Source organism: Notolepis coatsorum (assembly GCF_963971535.1).
Source record: "Notolepis coatsorum genome assembly, chromosome: 8".
In the NCBI taxonomy this organism is placed as follows: Eukaryota; Metazoa; Chordata; class Actinopteri; order Aulopiformes; family Paralepididae; genus Notolepis; species Notolepis coatsorum.
The window spans coordinates 75,701,364-75,716,876 of NC_140172.1; the positions used below are offsets into that span (position 1 = coordinate 75,701,364).

At 44.1% G+C, this 15,513-nt stretch overlaps 1 protein-coding gene across 1 annotated transcript in view; it reads right to left on the minus strand.

Moving 5' to 3' along the window:
* tmprss15 (transmembrane serine protease 15) overlaps positions 1-15,513 on the minus strand; it is a gene marked incomplete at both ends in the record, with an annotated part of 325,512 nt that overhangs the window by 79,897 nt on the left and 230,102 nt on the right. The window contains one exon of the mRNA XM_084320458.1: positions 2,182-2,363. Coding sequence (XP_084176584.1) covers positions 2,182-2,363 — 182 coding nt within the window. The remainder of the gene's footprint in view (positions 1-2,181; positions 2,364-15,513) is intronic.

Genomic DNA, 15,513 nt, shown 5'->3' on the forward strand with positions numbered 1-15,513 from the left:
GAAGAATGGGCAGACAACGCCCGTCTCTCTCACAGGACAACGTTGCCTATCATGTCATCAGGAACAGGTGCTGGCAGTGGCTGCGGCAACGCCACGCCATTAGTGGCTGCGGCGGCCGCCATGAGTTCGGGGAACAAGGCAAGCAACTCCCCTTGCGTACCTCCCTCCACGTCACTCGCGTCCCTCACGTATGGGAGGCTGCCTCGGGCGCCAACGTCCGACGTGGCAGATAGCTGGGCATCTTGTCTCGGGGTCAGAGGTTCTAACCCAACCCTGGAGTACAAGGGACCCCAAGGAGACGCAGCACTCCCTGCCACTCCCCGAGGGGGAGAGTGATATGTCTCTACTGGGGCTTCGAACAAGAGAGCTCCCGCCCCCTCCATGTAATCCTCAGTCTCCATCGGAAATGGAGAAGAGGCAAGAGAACTCTCGTCCGGCTCCAGCGCAACACTAAAGCCAGGCCATTCGCCCCTGCTGCTCGCCGCCTCACGACGAGAGCGAGCCGAGGCGAAGAGTCTGCGACGCAAATCCCCGGCCACCAGAGGAGCTATCGGCCTTTCGGCCGACTGTCCACTGGCGGGGGAACCAGGGCCGGAACCAGGCCATCTCACAGGAGATGGAGGCTCAACGGCCCCTCGGCGAGGCAAACTCACCACCGGGCGCCGCCCAGGCGTATCTGGCTGCCACGACCGCGGAGCCAGAGACGCCCCACGACACACGGAGGACGCGGCGATAGTGAAGCGCTGGTGGAGGGTGATGTTGTGAGCGTCTAGACCCTCCGACGGTGAAGACATTATCTCTTCGTTTTTTTTTTAAATTGCAAGAGAGAAAAAAACAAAGATACAATGTCAACGTAGCTCCTTTCCAACAACTATTTCGGCACTAAACTCAAAGTGGTGTATACAGTCACTTTACGGTGGTGAAAATAGGGAAGGAGCTGTTAGTGTGGCCACGACCCCGCTTATGTAGAGGAGCGGATGTGGGTGTGGCCAGGCGGATGGGTGTGTACATATGGAGAACAATTATTCAGTGTTAGATTGGATAAAGGGATAGTTCCACTAGAGAGCAGAGCGTAAGCTATACGATAATATAACTGTGGATTACATGTGGATTTATGAACTGGTTTTGCTGAAGAAGATGTATGGATTACACCCACCCCCCCCCCCCCCTCCCCCCGTGTTTTTCCCACAGCTGTAGCCCAAAACGTTGGACAAATTGACTAATTGATACACGTGTGGCATAAATGGAAATAGTAGTACAGCAGTTACCCTTGTTCACTAGTTACTACCATGTAATACAAGAAGTTGACTCCTTGACTACGGAGTGAGGGATCCTCAGTAAGACGGACCAATCAGATAGTATACAAGGTGGGCTAGGTAATAAAAGGTAGCTGTCCAGAATAATCGGACCAGAGACTGATGTAGCAAAAATAAAACACTTTTATTAACAATTAAAACTGTCATGCCCCTCCAGGCCTCCAGGGTTCCCATCCACCTTAACTCTTGTTATTCCCACTACCCAGCTACTATCCCTCTCTTCCTCTCTCTGAGTACAGGATGGGGTGCAGGTGTGTGACACCGGAGAAGCAGCTGATTGACATCTACCGGCTGATTACTCTTCCTACTGTATTTAGACCTGGCTCAGATGTCATGAGGCTGCCAGATCGTAGTTTGTATCGTATTATAATTACCAGTCAGTCCGTATACTCTTGCTTTGTCTCATGTCAGTCCGTGTTCTATTGCTTTACCTAATGTTTCTTGTCCTCCTTTGCTCGCAGTTCCTTCACACCCTCTTCTCGAGTCTTGGATCCCTGTGTATGACCTCCGCCTGCCTGACCACTCTCTGTGTGAATCCCCTGACCGTCTGAGAACCCGCTCCTGGCTACGACCCCCCCGCTCATCTGACTACCCTGCAACCTGAACCCCAGCCATTAGACTGTCTCATTTGTCATCTGTAATCTGAACCCCAGCCATTAGACCGTCTCATGTGTCATCTGTAATATGAACCCCAGCCATTAGACCGTCTCATGTGTCATCTGTAACCTGAACCCCAGCCATTAGACCGTCTCATGTGTCATCTGTAATCTGAACCCCAGCCATTAGACCGTCTCATGTGTCATCTGTAATCTGAACGCCACATGCGATGGGAAGCAGATGAGCAGGGAACAGCCTGATTCCTCACCAGTGAAGCTGACAGGTGTATGGAGATGCATCATGGCCATGTCAGCCTCCTTGGTTCTTCTGTTGTAATGTTGGTTGATGATGATCTGGTCAACATGTTCTATCTGGACCTCCACTGAGGATATGTGACTGTGGGAATGGAGACCCAGTACAGCCTCCCAGTAGCTCAGGTGAATGTTCTTCCTGTACGACAAAATCAGTGGTTTAGGGAACAAAATCAGTAGTTTAGGATAGATGAATGTTCTTCCGATAGATTAGATAACATCAGTGGTTTAGGACAGATGAGTGTTTCTTCTTATATATTAGATAACAGCAGTGGTTTAGGACAGATGAATGTTTATTATTAGGGATGTTCGATATTGGCTTTTTTACCGATACCGATATACCGATATTGTCCAACTCTTAATTTCCGATACCGATATCAACCGATACCGATATATGCAGGGTTTCCCCCCCCAAAAAACGTAATAATTTCAGGTAATTAACATTACATATCTCTTGTCGTGTAATTTACACAACATTATGCATACTTTGACAATAAATAAAATAATAATTTGTTCTTACTTGCTTGCCTGGGTAAATAAAGGTTAAATAAATGTAAAAAAAAAAAAAAATTAAATGTAACCGATACCGATATTTTCCGATATCACATTTTTATGCCAATATCGGCCGTATTTATTATATATTAGATAACATCAGTGGTTTAGGACAGATGAATGTTTATTATATATTAGATAACATCAGTGGTTTAGACTTTAGAGAACATGAATTTCCTTCCTATAGATTAGATCACATCAGTGGTTTAGAGAACATGAATGTTTGTCCTGTAGATGAGAACATCAGTGGTTTATGCCTATAGAGCTGGTCACTCTACAGTACTTCTACTGCTTTGATACAGATGACTCAAGTTCAAGTTTCAAGTTTCTTTATTAGTTGACATGCAAAGATACAGAATACCTTCACATGGAATGCTTTTTTCTGTTATGCTCCTATGAGGATCATAGGACGCTTGGATCATACACATACAGCTCATTACAGTAATATTCCACAATTATTACATTTTAGATAGTAATAATGGTACAGAGCCTTGAGACATATGCATATTCACCACCGCAAACAGACTGGCAGCCGTCATAGGCAGCGCCATTTACGGAAGGAGGGGGGAGTGGGTTGGGGTTGTTACAGGGCTGTAGGGGGGGGGGGGGGAGTGATCCCTCACACGAGGCAGCCGACAGTGCAGCGCCAATGCAGAGGAAGGGGGGGAAGGTGGGGGGGAGTGCACAAGCCAAGTCCTGGGTGGGGGAGGTAGGGATTGCGGGTGGGGAAGCCGCTCGCCACTCTTATCTCCCAGAGGGCCTTTGACTCCAGCAGCTCCCTGTTTCGACCTTGGTCCAGGAATTTGTTTTGGCTGACTGACTGGCCCATTTATCCCAGCCACGTCACTTTAAATTTGATTTGAATAGAGTGAAATATAACTCTATTGATTTGAGTGGAGTGAGTTTTAACAACTCCGTCCAAATGACTGAATGCATTATTAGTCCAAGTGTCCAAGTGTCTTATCAGTTCATTTTGGTAGATCCTGTGCACGGTAAACAGATCCAAAATCTTCTTATTGCAGTCCAAAAGCTTCGATAATCCAAAAATGACCACGTCTTCAAGTTGGTAGCCCGATTATGATGTCCCAATAGGCAGAGAGGGTTAGCCTTATTCTGCTTCTTGAAGAAAATATGCAATCCACTGATTAGATCCATTTAGAGTTGATTTGAGTATAGTCCGGCCACAGGCACGAAGCAGAGCATAGCAGCGTCGGGCTCCATGGAGCAGTAGAGGCGGCGGTAGGAACGGCCTTGAAGGCCTAGGGAGAGAGGAAAGAAATGCGACTTGTCTCTGCAAGAGGTGGGAGGGACTGATGACTGGCTTAAAGCTATAGATTACTCTATGCTGGTGGGAGCTGTGCTGTTAGATTTTAGTGCTGCATTTGATGTGCTGGACCATTCTCTACTGGTTGAGAAACTAAAAAATGCTGCTTTAAAGTGGATACTAAGTTATTTGTCCTCTAGATCACAGAAGGTGTATCTAAATGGCAGCCTGTCCAGTAGCAGAGGTCTAGAGTGTGGCGTTCCACAAGGAAGTTGCCTAGGACCTTTGCTCTTCTCTGTATTTACTAATGACCTACAGTTCTTTATGCAGATGATTCAACATTGTTTTACGCTGCACCATCATGCAATGTACTTAATGAAGTTTTGAGCAGAGAACTTAAAGTTGTGCATGACTGGGTAGTATGTAATAGACTTGTCCTTAATATCTCCAAGACTAAATGTATTGTGCTGGGAACAAGGCACAGGTTATCTACAATGTTGAATCTAGAGGGTGTATGTATGGTTGTAACTAACTGTCCTCTACTACTCCCATGACTGCATATATATCTGTGTCCACTGGAGGGCGCTATAGGCGGAGCTTCAACTGTCTACGCCAGGTTGGGGAGTATATAAGTCTTGGTTCCCTCATACTTTTTCTTCTTCCCACACATGCCTCTCGCGGAGAGAACACATGAGCTGTTGTGGTATGAGTCAATGTGAATGAATAAACCACTGCCAGCAGAGCAAGGCCACAGATGGAAACCATGCCTCTTGTACATATTATTGTCGCCCCATAGTCATTTCTGTTAACACAAAGCTTCATTTAAACTTGTGTAATTCGGCAGTTCAACAAGTTGGAGTGATGCTGGATTGCACTCTGTCTTGGTCTCAGCATATTAATTATATTGTTTAAAAAATGGGAAGAGCAATTGGTATTTCCAGGAAATGTGCTTCTTTTGTTGCCCGTCCCCTTTTATGCCAGATAGTGCAAAGTTTAGTTTTATGTCATCTTGACTATTGCTCTGCGATGTGGTCATCTGCTGCCAGTGGTGACCTCAGGAAGCTCCAGGTGGTCCAGAACAGGGCAGCACGGTTGGTACTGGGCTGCTCACTAAGGTCTAATGTGAGCCATATGCATGCCCTGCTCTCTTGGCTTAACGTTGAAAATAGATTGTCTTTTAATTAAGGCTGTCAAAGTTAACACGACATTAACGGGTTATCGCTAAATTCCTTTAACAGGAAATTTTTTTTTGACGCAAGATTAACAGGGCGGGCTGTGATTGGACCTCGGGCCCCCATAGTTTGGGAAATCCGGAAGCAATGCACTAACGTTGATGCCGCAAATAATATTATCAACAAACCCCTGTGAGCACAATGCCTAGACAGGACACTCTTTTGAATGGCAAGTTTAGCTTCAAAGCCATGCCAGATGGCTCTCTCGACAGGACAAAGGTAATTTGTATCTACTGTCGATGTGAGTTGAGTTACCACTGGAGTATGTCTAGTTTAAGATACCACTTGTCGGCAAAGCACAGTGCCATTGCAGAGCCCTACCCCCCCTCCTCGCTTGAGGCAAACCACGCTGGGTGATAATATGCAGGGGAAACAGCTGGACAGCGCTACAAGCCGCAAGATAACAACAGCGGTTGGTAAATGGGTGGCTACGGCTTGCGGAGGATGTCGATCTGCGTGAAATCATACGCATCGCATCCAACGACTGGTGTAACTGAGGGGTACAATTCCCTGACTGTATTGATAAGTATGGTATCATTAAACCACTACCGCTTTATGTACTTTAACTACTGGCCACACAGTACATGATATAGATATGATGAACACTTTCCCACCATGAAACCAAGTCCACACAAATGTATAAGTCGAATATTTAATATATAGCAAAGGGTATATACAACGTTCACTTAATGACATTTATGATTTGAATGCACTTGTAAGGCAAATGAGTATTCGTAGGCAAATCAACATTGAATGTCCAATCTCTGGTTACGCAGGAAGCAAGTATACAACCTGGTTCTTTAGGGAACTATAGCGATGGTACTTAATGATTATAGCTGGATATACTAAAGGGGGGTCCTGCTGGTTGTAAGTCAGTAGGGGGGGGGGTTAGGAGAGCCGCCGGCGATATCCCATCTGGCCAACGATTTCTTGGGAGAATTCAGAGTGCTGAACACGGTGCCCACAGAACCTTGGACCACAGATGAATACAGTTGGGCCCTCTTGTAGACGGTAGCTGCCGGTCCACAACGAAGAGACGTGAGGCGACCTCACTCGGGGTAGAGCGCCGTCTCACCTGGACTCCTCTCGGGGGGTAGTTCCAACACTCACCAGTGTTGGCTGTTATCCATGGCATAAATCAAAGCACCCAAAGCAAGTAGATAATCCAAGCCGTGTAGGGCTCGCCGTCGTCCGGGTAAGGTAATCCAATGTGCAGGTCCACTCGTCCTAGCCCAGAACTCCTCGGATGAAAGCACCACACGTGGTCTGCCCAGCCTGGTTAAGACTCTAGATAACGCGAGGAAACGATGGGGGTACTACTCACTGTATAACTCTAACCGAACGATGCACCATACATAATAGACTATTATTAACTTAATAGAAATACGTCCCACTCGACGGTATAGTGCCAAACTATGACAATTCAACTATTAATCCACACGATGTCTCAATGCCATTCTGAGGCCAAGTTGACCATACTGCACCACACGTGTATCGTGGGTGAGGCTTAACGTCTTGCCACTAGGTTGGAGGGTAAAGAACTAAGGGCTAAGGGACTAAAAGGAAAGTTCTACTTTACTTGCGCCATATATATATGCGCTGTGAACAAATAGTACCATTCGTATTTCGCCAGACGTATTCCTACGCGGAACCGGGCTAGTAACGACATGTTCGTCGGCACGATTGAACTTGAACCAAGGGGCTTGGCTGCTGGCGCCAAGTTCTTGTCCAATGAGAGAATGAAACTATTATGGGCTGTTAGTAGACTAAAGGGATATTCAGTGTATATGTACAAGGAATATACAAGGGATATCAAACGATATACAAATACTATTAAATATATATCCATAAATAAATATATATATTCGGTTTAATCTGATCCTTCACAACAACTGGACTTATGAATTGCCTTGTAGAGCCACTACTACCAAGAAGATTGGCGGCTTGTATGAAGACGAGAGAGGAAATTGGCGGAGGCGTTGGGGATGATGAGCACAGTTGCGCTCACTGGAGATTATTGGACTTCACTCGGTAATCACAGTTACCTCGGGGTCACAGCGCAATATTTTGACGAGCAGTGGGGACTTCAGTCACGTGCGTTGACTGTTATGAAGACAGAGGAGAGGCACTTTGCCAACACATGCGCGGAGCACTTCATGCATGTAGCCAGAGAATGGAACATTGAAGCTAAAGTCAGCACACTGACCACCGACAGTGCACGCAACATGATAGCAGCGTCCAGGGAACTCCCGTTTGAGCACATGCCTTGCGCAGCACACCTCCTCCAACGAGCCATCAGTGTCTCTACAAAACAGCCCATTTGATAACACATTGGCAAAATGCAGAAAGGTAGTGGGCCATTTCAGACACAGCGCACCAAATTCAGCAGAGCTTGAGCAGCAGCAGGTTGCAAATGGAAAATCTAAAGAGGCACTCACACCAGACGTTTCAACTAGATGGAACAACACACTGGAGATGATCAGGCAGATTCTGAGGAATCAAGAACCACTGAGAGATGTCCTGGCCCTACATGCAACCAAGGTCACAATGCCAACAGCAGCTGAGCTGAATAAATTGCAGAAGTTGGAGACAGTACTGGAACCCTGCAGGTGAATTATTGATACTCTCATTGATACTATGTTTGTTTCTGACTCAAAGTGTGTGTGTATGTGTGTTTGTGTGTGAGAGAGAGCTGGGGGAGTGTGTGTGTGTGTGTGTGTGTGTGTGAGAGAGAGCTGGGAGAGTGTGTGTGTGAGAGAGAGAGATAAAGAAGGGGCAAGCTAGAAAGAGCTGGGAGAGTGTGTGTGAGAGAGAGAGAAAGAGGGGTGTGTGTGAGAGATGAAGAAGGGGCAAGAGAGAAAGAGCTGGGAGACTGTGTGTCAAGTCAGCTTTATTTTTATAGCACATTTACAAGTACTAGAAGCCAACCAAAGTGCTTTACAAGTAGGACATGATAAACACATACAATGCAGTAACAAGTAAAATACAGTAAACATACAGAAAAGGGTATTGAACAAAGTGTGTGTGAGAGAGAGGGGGGGGGGGGGGATCCTCAGCCCTTGTGTGGGTGATGTAACAAGTTCCTAACTTTCTTCTTTCCACTATTATTGCAGGTACATAACAGAACTTCTCGGAGGAGAGAAGTTTGTATCCTGCTCAGTGGTGCTGCCAGCCTTGTGCCATCTGTCGCAAGTCATGGGATGACCCAGCATATTATGGTGAAATTCAAGGAGACCTTCACAGCAGACTTGAAGCAACACAAGGACAAAACAAACATGACATGGCTGAGGGTTGCGACAGCTCTGGACCCTAGGTTTAAGGACCTCAAGTCTTTGAAAAAAGCTGACAGGGCTGAGGTGTGGTGTTCGATCAGTGCCTTGCTCAGGGAGTGGCTTGCACAGCAGGAACAACCAGCGACGCCTGAGCCACCTGAGAAAAAAAAAAGATTAGCTCTCATGCTTGCTCCACAGTCTTCATCGGATGAAGAGGAGGACTGCATTGAGAAATGTGTGGAGCGCTACAGGGCGGAGCCCACTATTGACACGGAGGACTGTCCGCAGCAGTGGTGGTCCGACCATGAAGGGGCACACAGCATGATGGCCTGCCTTGCACGCAAGTACTTGGCAACACCTGCCACCTCCGTGCCATGCGAGAGGTTGTTTTCACTGTCTGGGCATATTGTTTCAAAGAAGAGAGCCTCCCTGTCTTCTGAAAATGTCAACAGACTTGTCTGTTTGAGCAACTGGCTCAGTGCAAAGAAATAACTGATATTAATTGTATCTGTTAAAAGAACAGAAGAAAGCTGATAGAAGCTGGTGTTTATTTTATCTGTTAAAAGAACAGAAGGAAGCTGATAGAAGCTTGTGTTTATTTTATCTGTTAAAAGAACAGAAGAAAGCTGATAGAAGCTGGTGTTTATTTTATCTGTTAAAAGAACAGAAGGAAGCTGATAGAAGCTGGTGTTTATTTTATCTGTTAAAAAAACAGAAGGAAGCTGATAGAAGCTGGTGTTTATTTTATCTGTTAAAAAAACAGAAGGAAGCTGATAGAAGCTGGTGTTTATTTTATCTGTTAAAAGAACAGAAGAATCGCAGATTACTCTCTCTCTGTTTCCTCGTCGGAGTCGGAAGAGCTAGTTTGACAAGTCTGTTCAGGCGTGACATCTTTCTTCTCTTTTCCAGAGTCGGTTTTGGTCTTTCTTTTAGCATTTCCTTTCTTCAGGCTCATCTTTAGGTCGCTTTCACACAGGGGCTGTTTGGTCCAGACTTTCGGACCAGAATTCGATAGTCCGGTTTTTCGGGTTTGTGTGAATGCGTGTCGAACTCGGTTCGCGGACCAAACAGGCGAACTCTGGTCCGCCTGAAAACGTAGGTCTCGGTTCGGCTTCATCGAACCAAACGCGAACCAAATATAGGAAGTGATTATTATTACCACTGCTCGCAGCACTCACTGCAAAACAAGCACACTGCATCTATCTATCTATCTATCTATCTATCTATCTATCTATCTATCTATCTATCTATCTATCTATCTATCTATCTGTGCATCTTGGGAAGAAGGAAGAAAAAACGCAGCTTATTATTATTACCGAGGCGCACGGCATTGGATCAATGGATCAATGCCACATCAATACTATTATTACCTTACCACTGCTCGCAGCATTCATTCACTGCAAAACAAGAACACTGCATCTATCTCTCTATCTATCTCTCTATCTATATATCTGTGCATCTTGGGAAGAAGGAAGAAAAAACGCGGCTTATTATAATATTAATAAAACAGCTACTTGTGGGCACTCATAAAAACACCGTGGTCTACAAGTTGTTTAGCGAGAGGATGGTGGTAATGTGCTTCAATAGAACAATGGATCAATGCCATGTCAAAACTCGCTCCGCTGATCTGGAGGGCTCGCAGACAGTCCACACACAGACACACACGCGCGCGCGCGCACACACAGGCTCGCAGCCACACACACATTTCCACTGTCTAATAGAAAAGCGCCCTTTTCGACCGCGTTACATTGTTCAGAAGGTTCGGTCCGCCTCACAGATTTCTGTGTGAACGCAGGCGAACCAAATGAAGAATGCAACAATGTTGCAACTTCACCCCCAGAACCGCACCGAGTCCACCAAAACTATATGTGAAAGCGACCTTAGACTTCTTACCGTCACACTCGTTAAATGTTGCTGACAATATCTGTTTGTTGGGTAATTTATCTAGGGGGTTCTGTGGAGCAAGAGACTCAAGCTGCTACCTCGTACATCACACAACCGGAAGTCGGAATTCTTTCATCTTTAAAGAATTAAAAGATCTAAGGAGAGAGAATAAAGAAGCACATAACGCCACTCAGTCTTCAGTGAGCAAACTTGAAACATCTATGTTGCAAGTAACTGAATGGTTTGACAAAACAGAAGGTAGAATTATGGACATTGAATCAGAAATCACTAAACTGGACGATAGAGGAATGAGACACGAGAGGGCGCTCAAATACCTTGTAAGAAGAGATGCAGAAATGACGGCAACATGCGAAGATTTGCAAAACAGACTCAGACGCAACAATATCCGGATCTACCAAGTCCCCGAAGGTAGCGAGGACAAGGATACTAAAGAGTTTGTGAAGCAGCTATTGACAACATCCCTGAAAATAACACCTGAACTTGAGTCTGAGATTAAGATAGAAAGAGCACACAGATCACTGATGGCCAAACCGAGAGATTTTAGCGCCCCCCCACGCTCTATCATTGTGCGTTTTCTAGATTTCTAGAAAGAACAGGTATTACAGCTCGCATGGGGACAACCGTCACATTTCAAGGGAAAAGGATCTATTTTGACCACGATTACTCCCCAGACCTGCAAAATAAGAGGGGACAGGTGCGTCACGTCATCAAACAGCTGAAGGAAAGAGGGATATGCGCTAATTGCCCATACCCGGCACGACTCAGGATGACAACAGACTCGGGAACGAAGGTGTTTGACTCCCTGGTGGATGCAATTCCCACACTGAAAGAACTGGGAATTTATGTCCAAATCGACGAAAGAGAGAAACTACAAAGAGAACTGACAAGGGACAGGTGGCGTACACAAAGAAGCGGGCGAGAGCAGCGAACGAAAGGAGCCATGACGTCACTATCTGGCGCAGACCTAAGAACATTCATAGACGCTAAAGATGAGTAAACCAGTTAGATAGTAGACTCACGAAATGTTTACAATAAGTGTAAAACACAAGAAATAATGGACATGCTGCTGACTACTATGATTATTCTTTACCCTGAGTATTAATTACCTGTTGGGAAAATTTAAATATATCAAATCTACTTTAGTTTATATGTGGTTCTGAGGCCAGAGACTGAGCCATAGACGGATCACACTTAGCCTGTGTTATCAGGTAAAGGTTAACCCTATACGTACATTAGCTTCTCTGCACTTAGTGCAATATGCTCCCTGAGAGAGACAGCTACACCTCTCTAGAACATCGGGAGGAGATTTCAATTGTGATTTATGTAAGACAGCTTACTGGAAAATTGGAAGCCCTCGGTTTTCCCTTACAAGTGAATAGGGGACCATTTTGTTTTGTTTTTTATGTTGTATATTCTTTGACAAATGCCTCAAGCTCATATACTATGGAAGATAGATCTATGTTGTACATAAGAATTACAATGACATTATGACAAGCCTTAAATGTATTAATATAAATGGTCTTAACAACCCAATAAAGAGGACAACACTTTTTGGACAACTAAAGAAAATGCAGTGCTCTAGCATTCATTCAAGAAACTCACTTATCAATAAACGAACACCAGAAACTAAAGAGAGAATGGGTGGGCCAGGGCCCTGTTTCTTGTACGTGGTTCAACTAAGTCGATCAAGATGTCATTATCCAGCTTCAGTTAACCCGATGTTTGAAGCCGGGATTTTCCTGTTCCACGAAGGTGGATTCAGTCTCGTTAACTCAAGCCAGACTTGCGACTCAGGCTAAATGCGCGCGGCCGCTTTAGGTGAAAAGCCAGCACGTATCGATGGCAGAGATCCTGATTCTCTAACGGCATTGATTGATTAATTGATTTAAGACTTTATTGACAGATTGCAATACGGCTCAATCGCCTCGCCGACAAGTTAAATGCGTTATCTATAGGCTAATTTTAAGTCCCTCATTACCTCAATCAATCAGATTATATTTCTTTAAACTTGCCTGCTGGATTGAATAATCAAATGAGATCTTGCTAGCGAAAATAATTAGTTAACTGTTATACAGAATTACGATACGGCTCTCTTACCCATTGATTGATGTATAGTCAATCTTTAACTTATCTCCAATGTGGTCTAACGGGTTGTTCTTTTGACTTTCACACAGACGACCGGGGTTCGAGACCCTAGTCGTCTCCTTCTTTTTGCAATATAGGAATAATTCAATTTGGTGCACGTTGAGAGCTATATAAAGAATGACATCCTCAATGCATGTAGATTTATAATATGTTAACTTAAAACCAGGCTACTTTGGCGTATAATCATTAATATTATATTCAAAAAAATCATATTGGAAACACCGGATTTTGAACCCCGGTCGCTGGGTTGGCAGGCTTGAGCACTACCGCTGCACCACTGTGCCAGATGGGATAAATTCATTGTTTATACATTAATGAAGGAGAGACCCGTGTTTAGAATATCCTTTGTTTTGAATGAAGTTTATCTCTTTATCCTCATTCATTAATGTGACGTCAACGGCTCATTCAATTTCTCAAATCCGTCAAACAGCGCATCTCATCAGACATCTTAATCCCAGTTACAATTAAAATAACCACATAATGTGTACATCGCACGAGCGAGCGCCACCGTCGCCACGGTATATATAACGTGCATTATTTAGGACAAAGTGAATTTAGTATCAGCATTTTGGGTCTATTTTACATTTCAAAAGACCCCTCTGGAAGAATGGAGCACAAGAACGTAATTCAGAATGGTATAACGCAGATCCTAGGCTGTGGGAATAATTTCAGGAAACGAGCTGTCACTTTCTTTGCAGGGGCGTGGCTCTGCGTGATCCGGCTAACTTGAACTTGAACTCTGCTTTCGACCAGGCTCAAACTTTTGGATCTGTTGTCATGGTGATTTGGAAAATCCACGTACATGGAACCGGAAAGTCCGGCTAACTCAGTTATCCAGTTAAAGTTATCCGGCTAACTCAGTTATCCAGGTACAAGAAACAGGGCCCGGTGTATAGTGCGTCCTGTCAAACAGGGAAAAAGAGAGGAGTGGCTATTCTATTTAACAAATCAGTATACTTCACCAAAGAAAAGGAAATTGCAGATGACCAGGGCAGATATGTTATGGTCCTGGGGTCAATAGGAGGATCAATCATAACCTTTCTATGCACCAAATGAAGACTGCCCCAATTTCTTTAAAGGTATAGCCTCACTTTTGGCTGGTAACGCCAAAGGAATTATCCTTATGGCCGGTGATTTCAACTGTGTACTAAATCCAAAAGTAGACACACTTCCTGTGTGCCATTTAAAAAAAATCTAGATCACTGAATGCAATGATAAAAGAATTTGGACTTATAGATGCATGGCGTTTCCACCATCCTAGGCAGAAAGACTTTACCTTTAGGTCTGGGGTCCATGGTAGCTACTCTCGGATAGATTACTTCTGTATTTCCAAGCAAGATATTGACAAGGTTGAATCATGTATCATTGAACCAGCGACCATCTCAGATCATGGACCTCTAACTCTTCAATTTAACACACGGGAGAGGATAAGTGAAGAACTGAAGAGTTATTTTGATCTCAACAATAAGGGGGATGTCTCACCATCAATTTTATGGGACGCAGCAAAGGCTGTAATGAGAGGTAAAATGATCTCAATTTCAAGTGCACTAAAGAAACAGCTAAATGAAAAACAGCAGAACCTAGAAAATGAGGTAAAAATACTAGAAAGGAAACATAAACTGTACAGAGATGAGGAAGACTTAAAAGCTCTACTAACTTGCAGACAAAAACTAGATGACCTGTTGACATACAAAGCGGAAGGAGCCCTTAGATTTGCTGGTAGGAATTACTATGAGATGGGAAATAGGGCAAGCAAGCTACTGTCATTCCAGCTCCACAAAATACAGTCAAGTCGGATAGTTCCAAAGATTAAGCACCCCAGCACACACTTGGAAGTAATGCAAACACAAGAAATTGCTAATGCATTTGCAGATTACTATACCGACCTCTACAAAGCACAGCAATTGGAAAACAAGAAAGACAAAATCAACAACTTCATAGATAACCTTAAACTTTCTAAACTATCCCCAGATGAGGCTGATGAGCTGACTTCCCCGATTACGGAGAAGGAGATAGGGGAAACTATTCAGATGCTTAAGAACAATAAATCACCAGGTACAGATGGGTTTTCAAATGAATTTTATAAATATTTCACTGAACAGTTAACACCAGTATTAAGTGTAGTTTATAAACTATGCCCTATCTGAGAGAGACCCACCAGGAAGCTGGTCAGAAGCTATTGTCTCGGTAATACATAAAGAAGGTAAAGACCCCACAAGATGTAGTTCCTATAGGCCCATAAGTCTCCTTTGCAACGATTTCAAGATATTGACATCTATACTTAAAAAAAGAATACAGAATCATATAATAAAACGGATCCACCCAGACCAGACTGGCTTTATCACTGGTCGACAGGGTACTAACAACATCAGAAGAACTTTAAATCTGCAAACAGTGGCTGGATCTCGAAAAGAACCATCAATGCTTCTCGGCTTAGATGCCGAGAAGGCATTTGATAGAGTTGATTGGCTGTACCTTGAACTAACATTGAAAGGTATGGGATTCAATAACACATTTATAGATTGGATAAAATGTTTATATAAAAATCCTAAATCTAGAGTAAGGGTGAATGGTCACTGCTCTCACTTCTTTGAGATACAGAGAGGGACACGCCAAGGAGACGTTTTGTCTCCGTTACTATTTGCGATTGGCATAGATCCACTAGCGGAGATGATTAGATCAAACCCTCAGATACAGGGAATAGATTACCAAAAAGGCATTACACACAAGATCTCGTTATTTGCTGATGACATTTTACTTTATATCAAAAAACCCTTAGAATCAATTCCAAACATAATGATGGATTTAAGAAATGACGGCGAACTGTCGGGTTATAAGATAAATGAGACCAAATCAGAAGCCATGATGATAGTGGGAACATGGCCAACACATCTGAATAGTATAGCACCCTTCCATTTA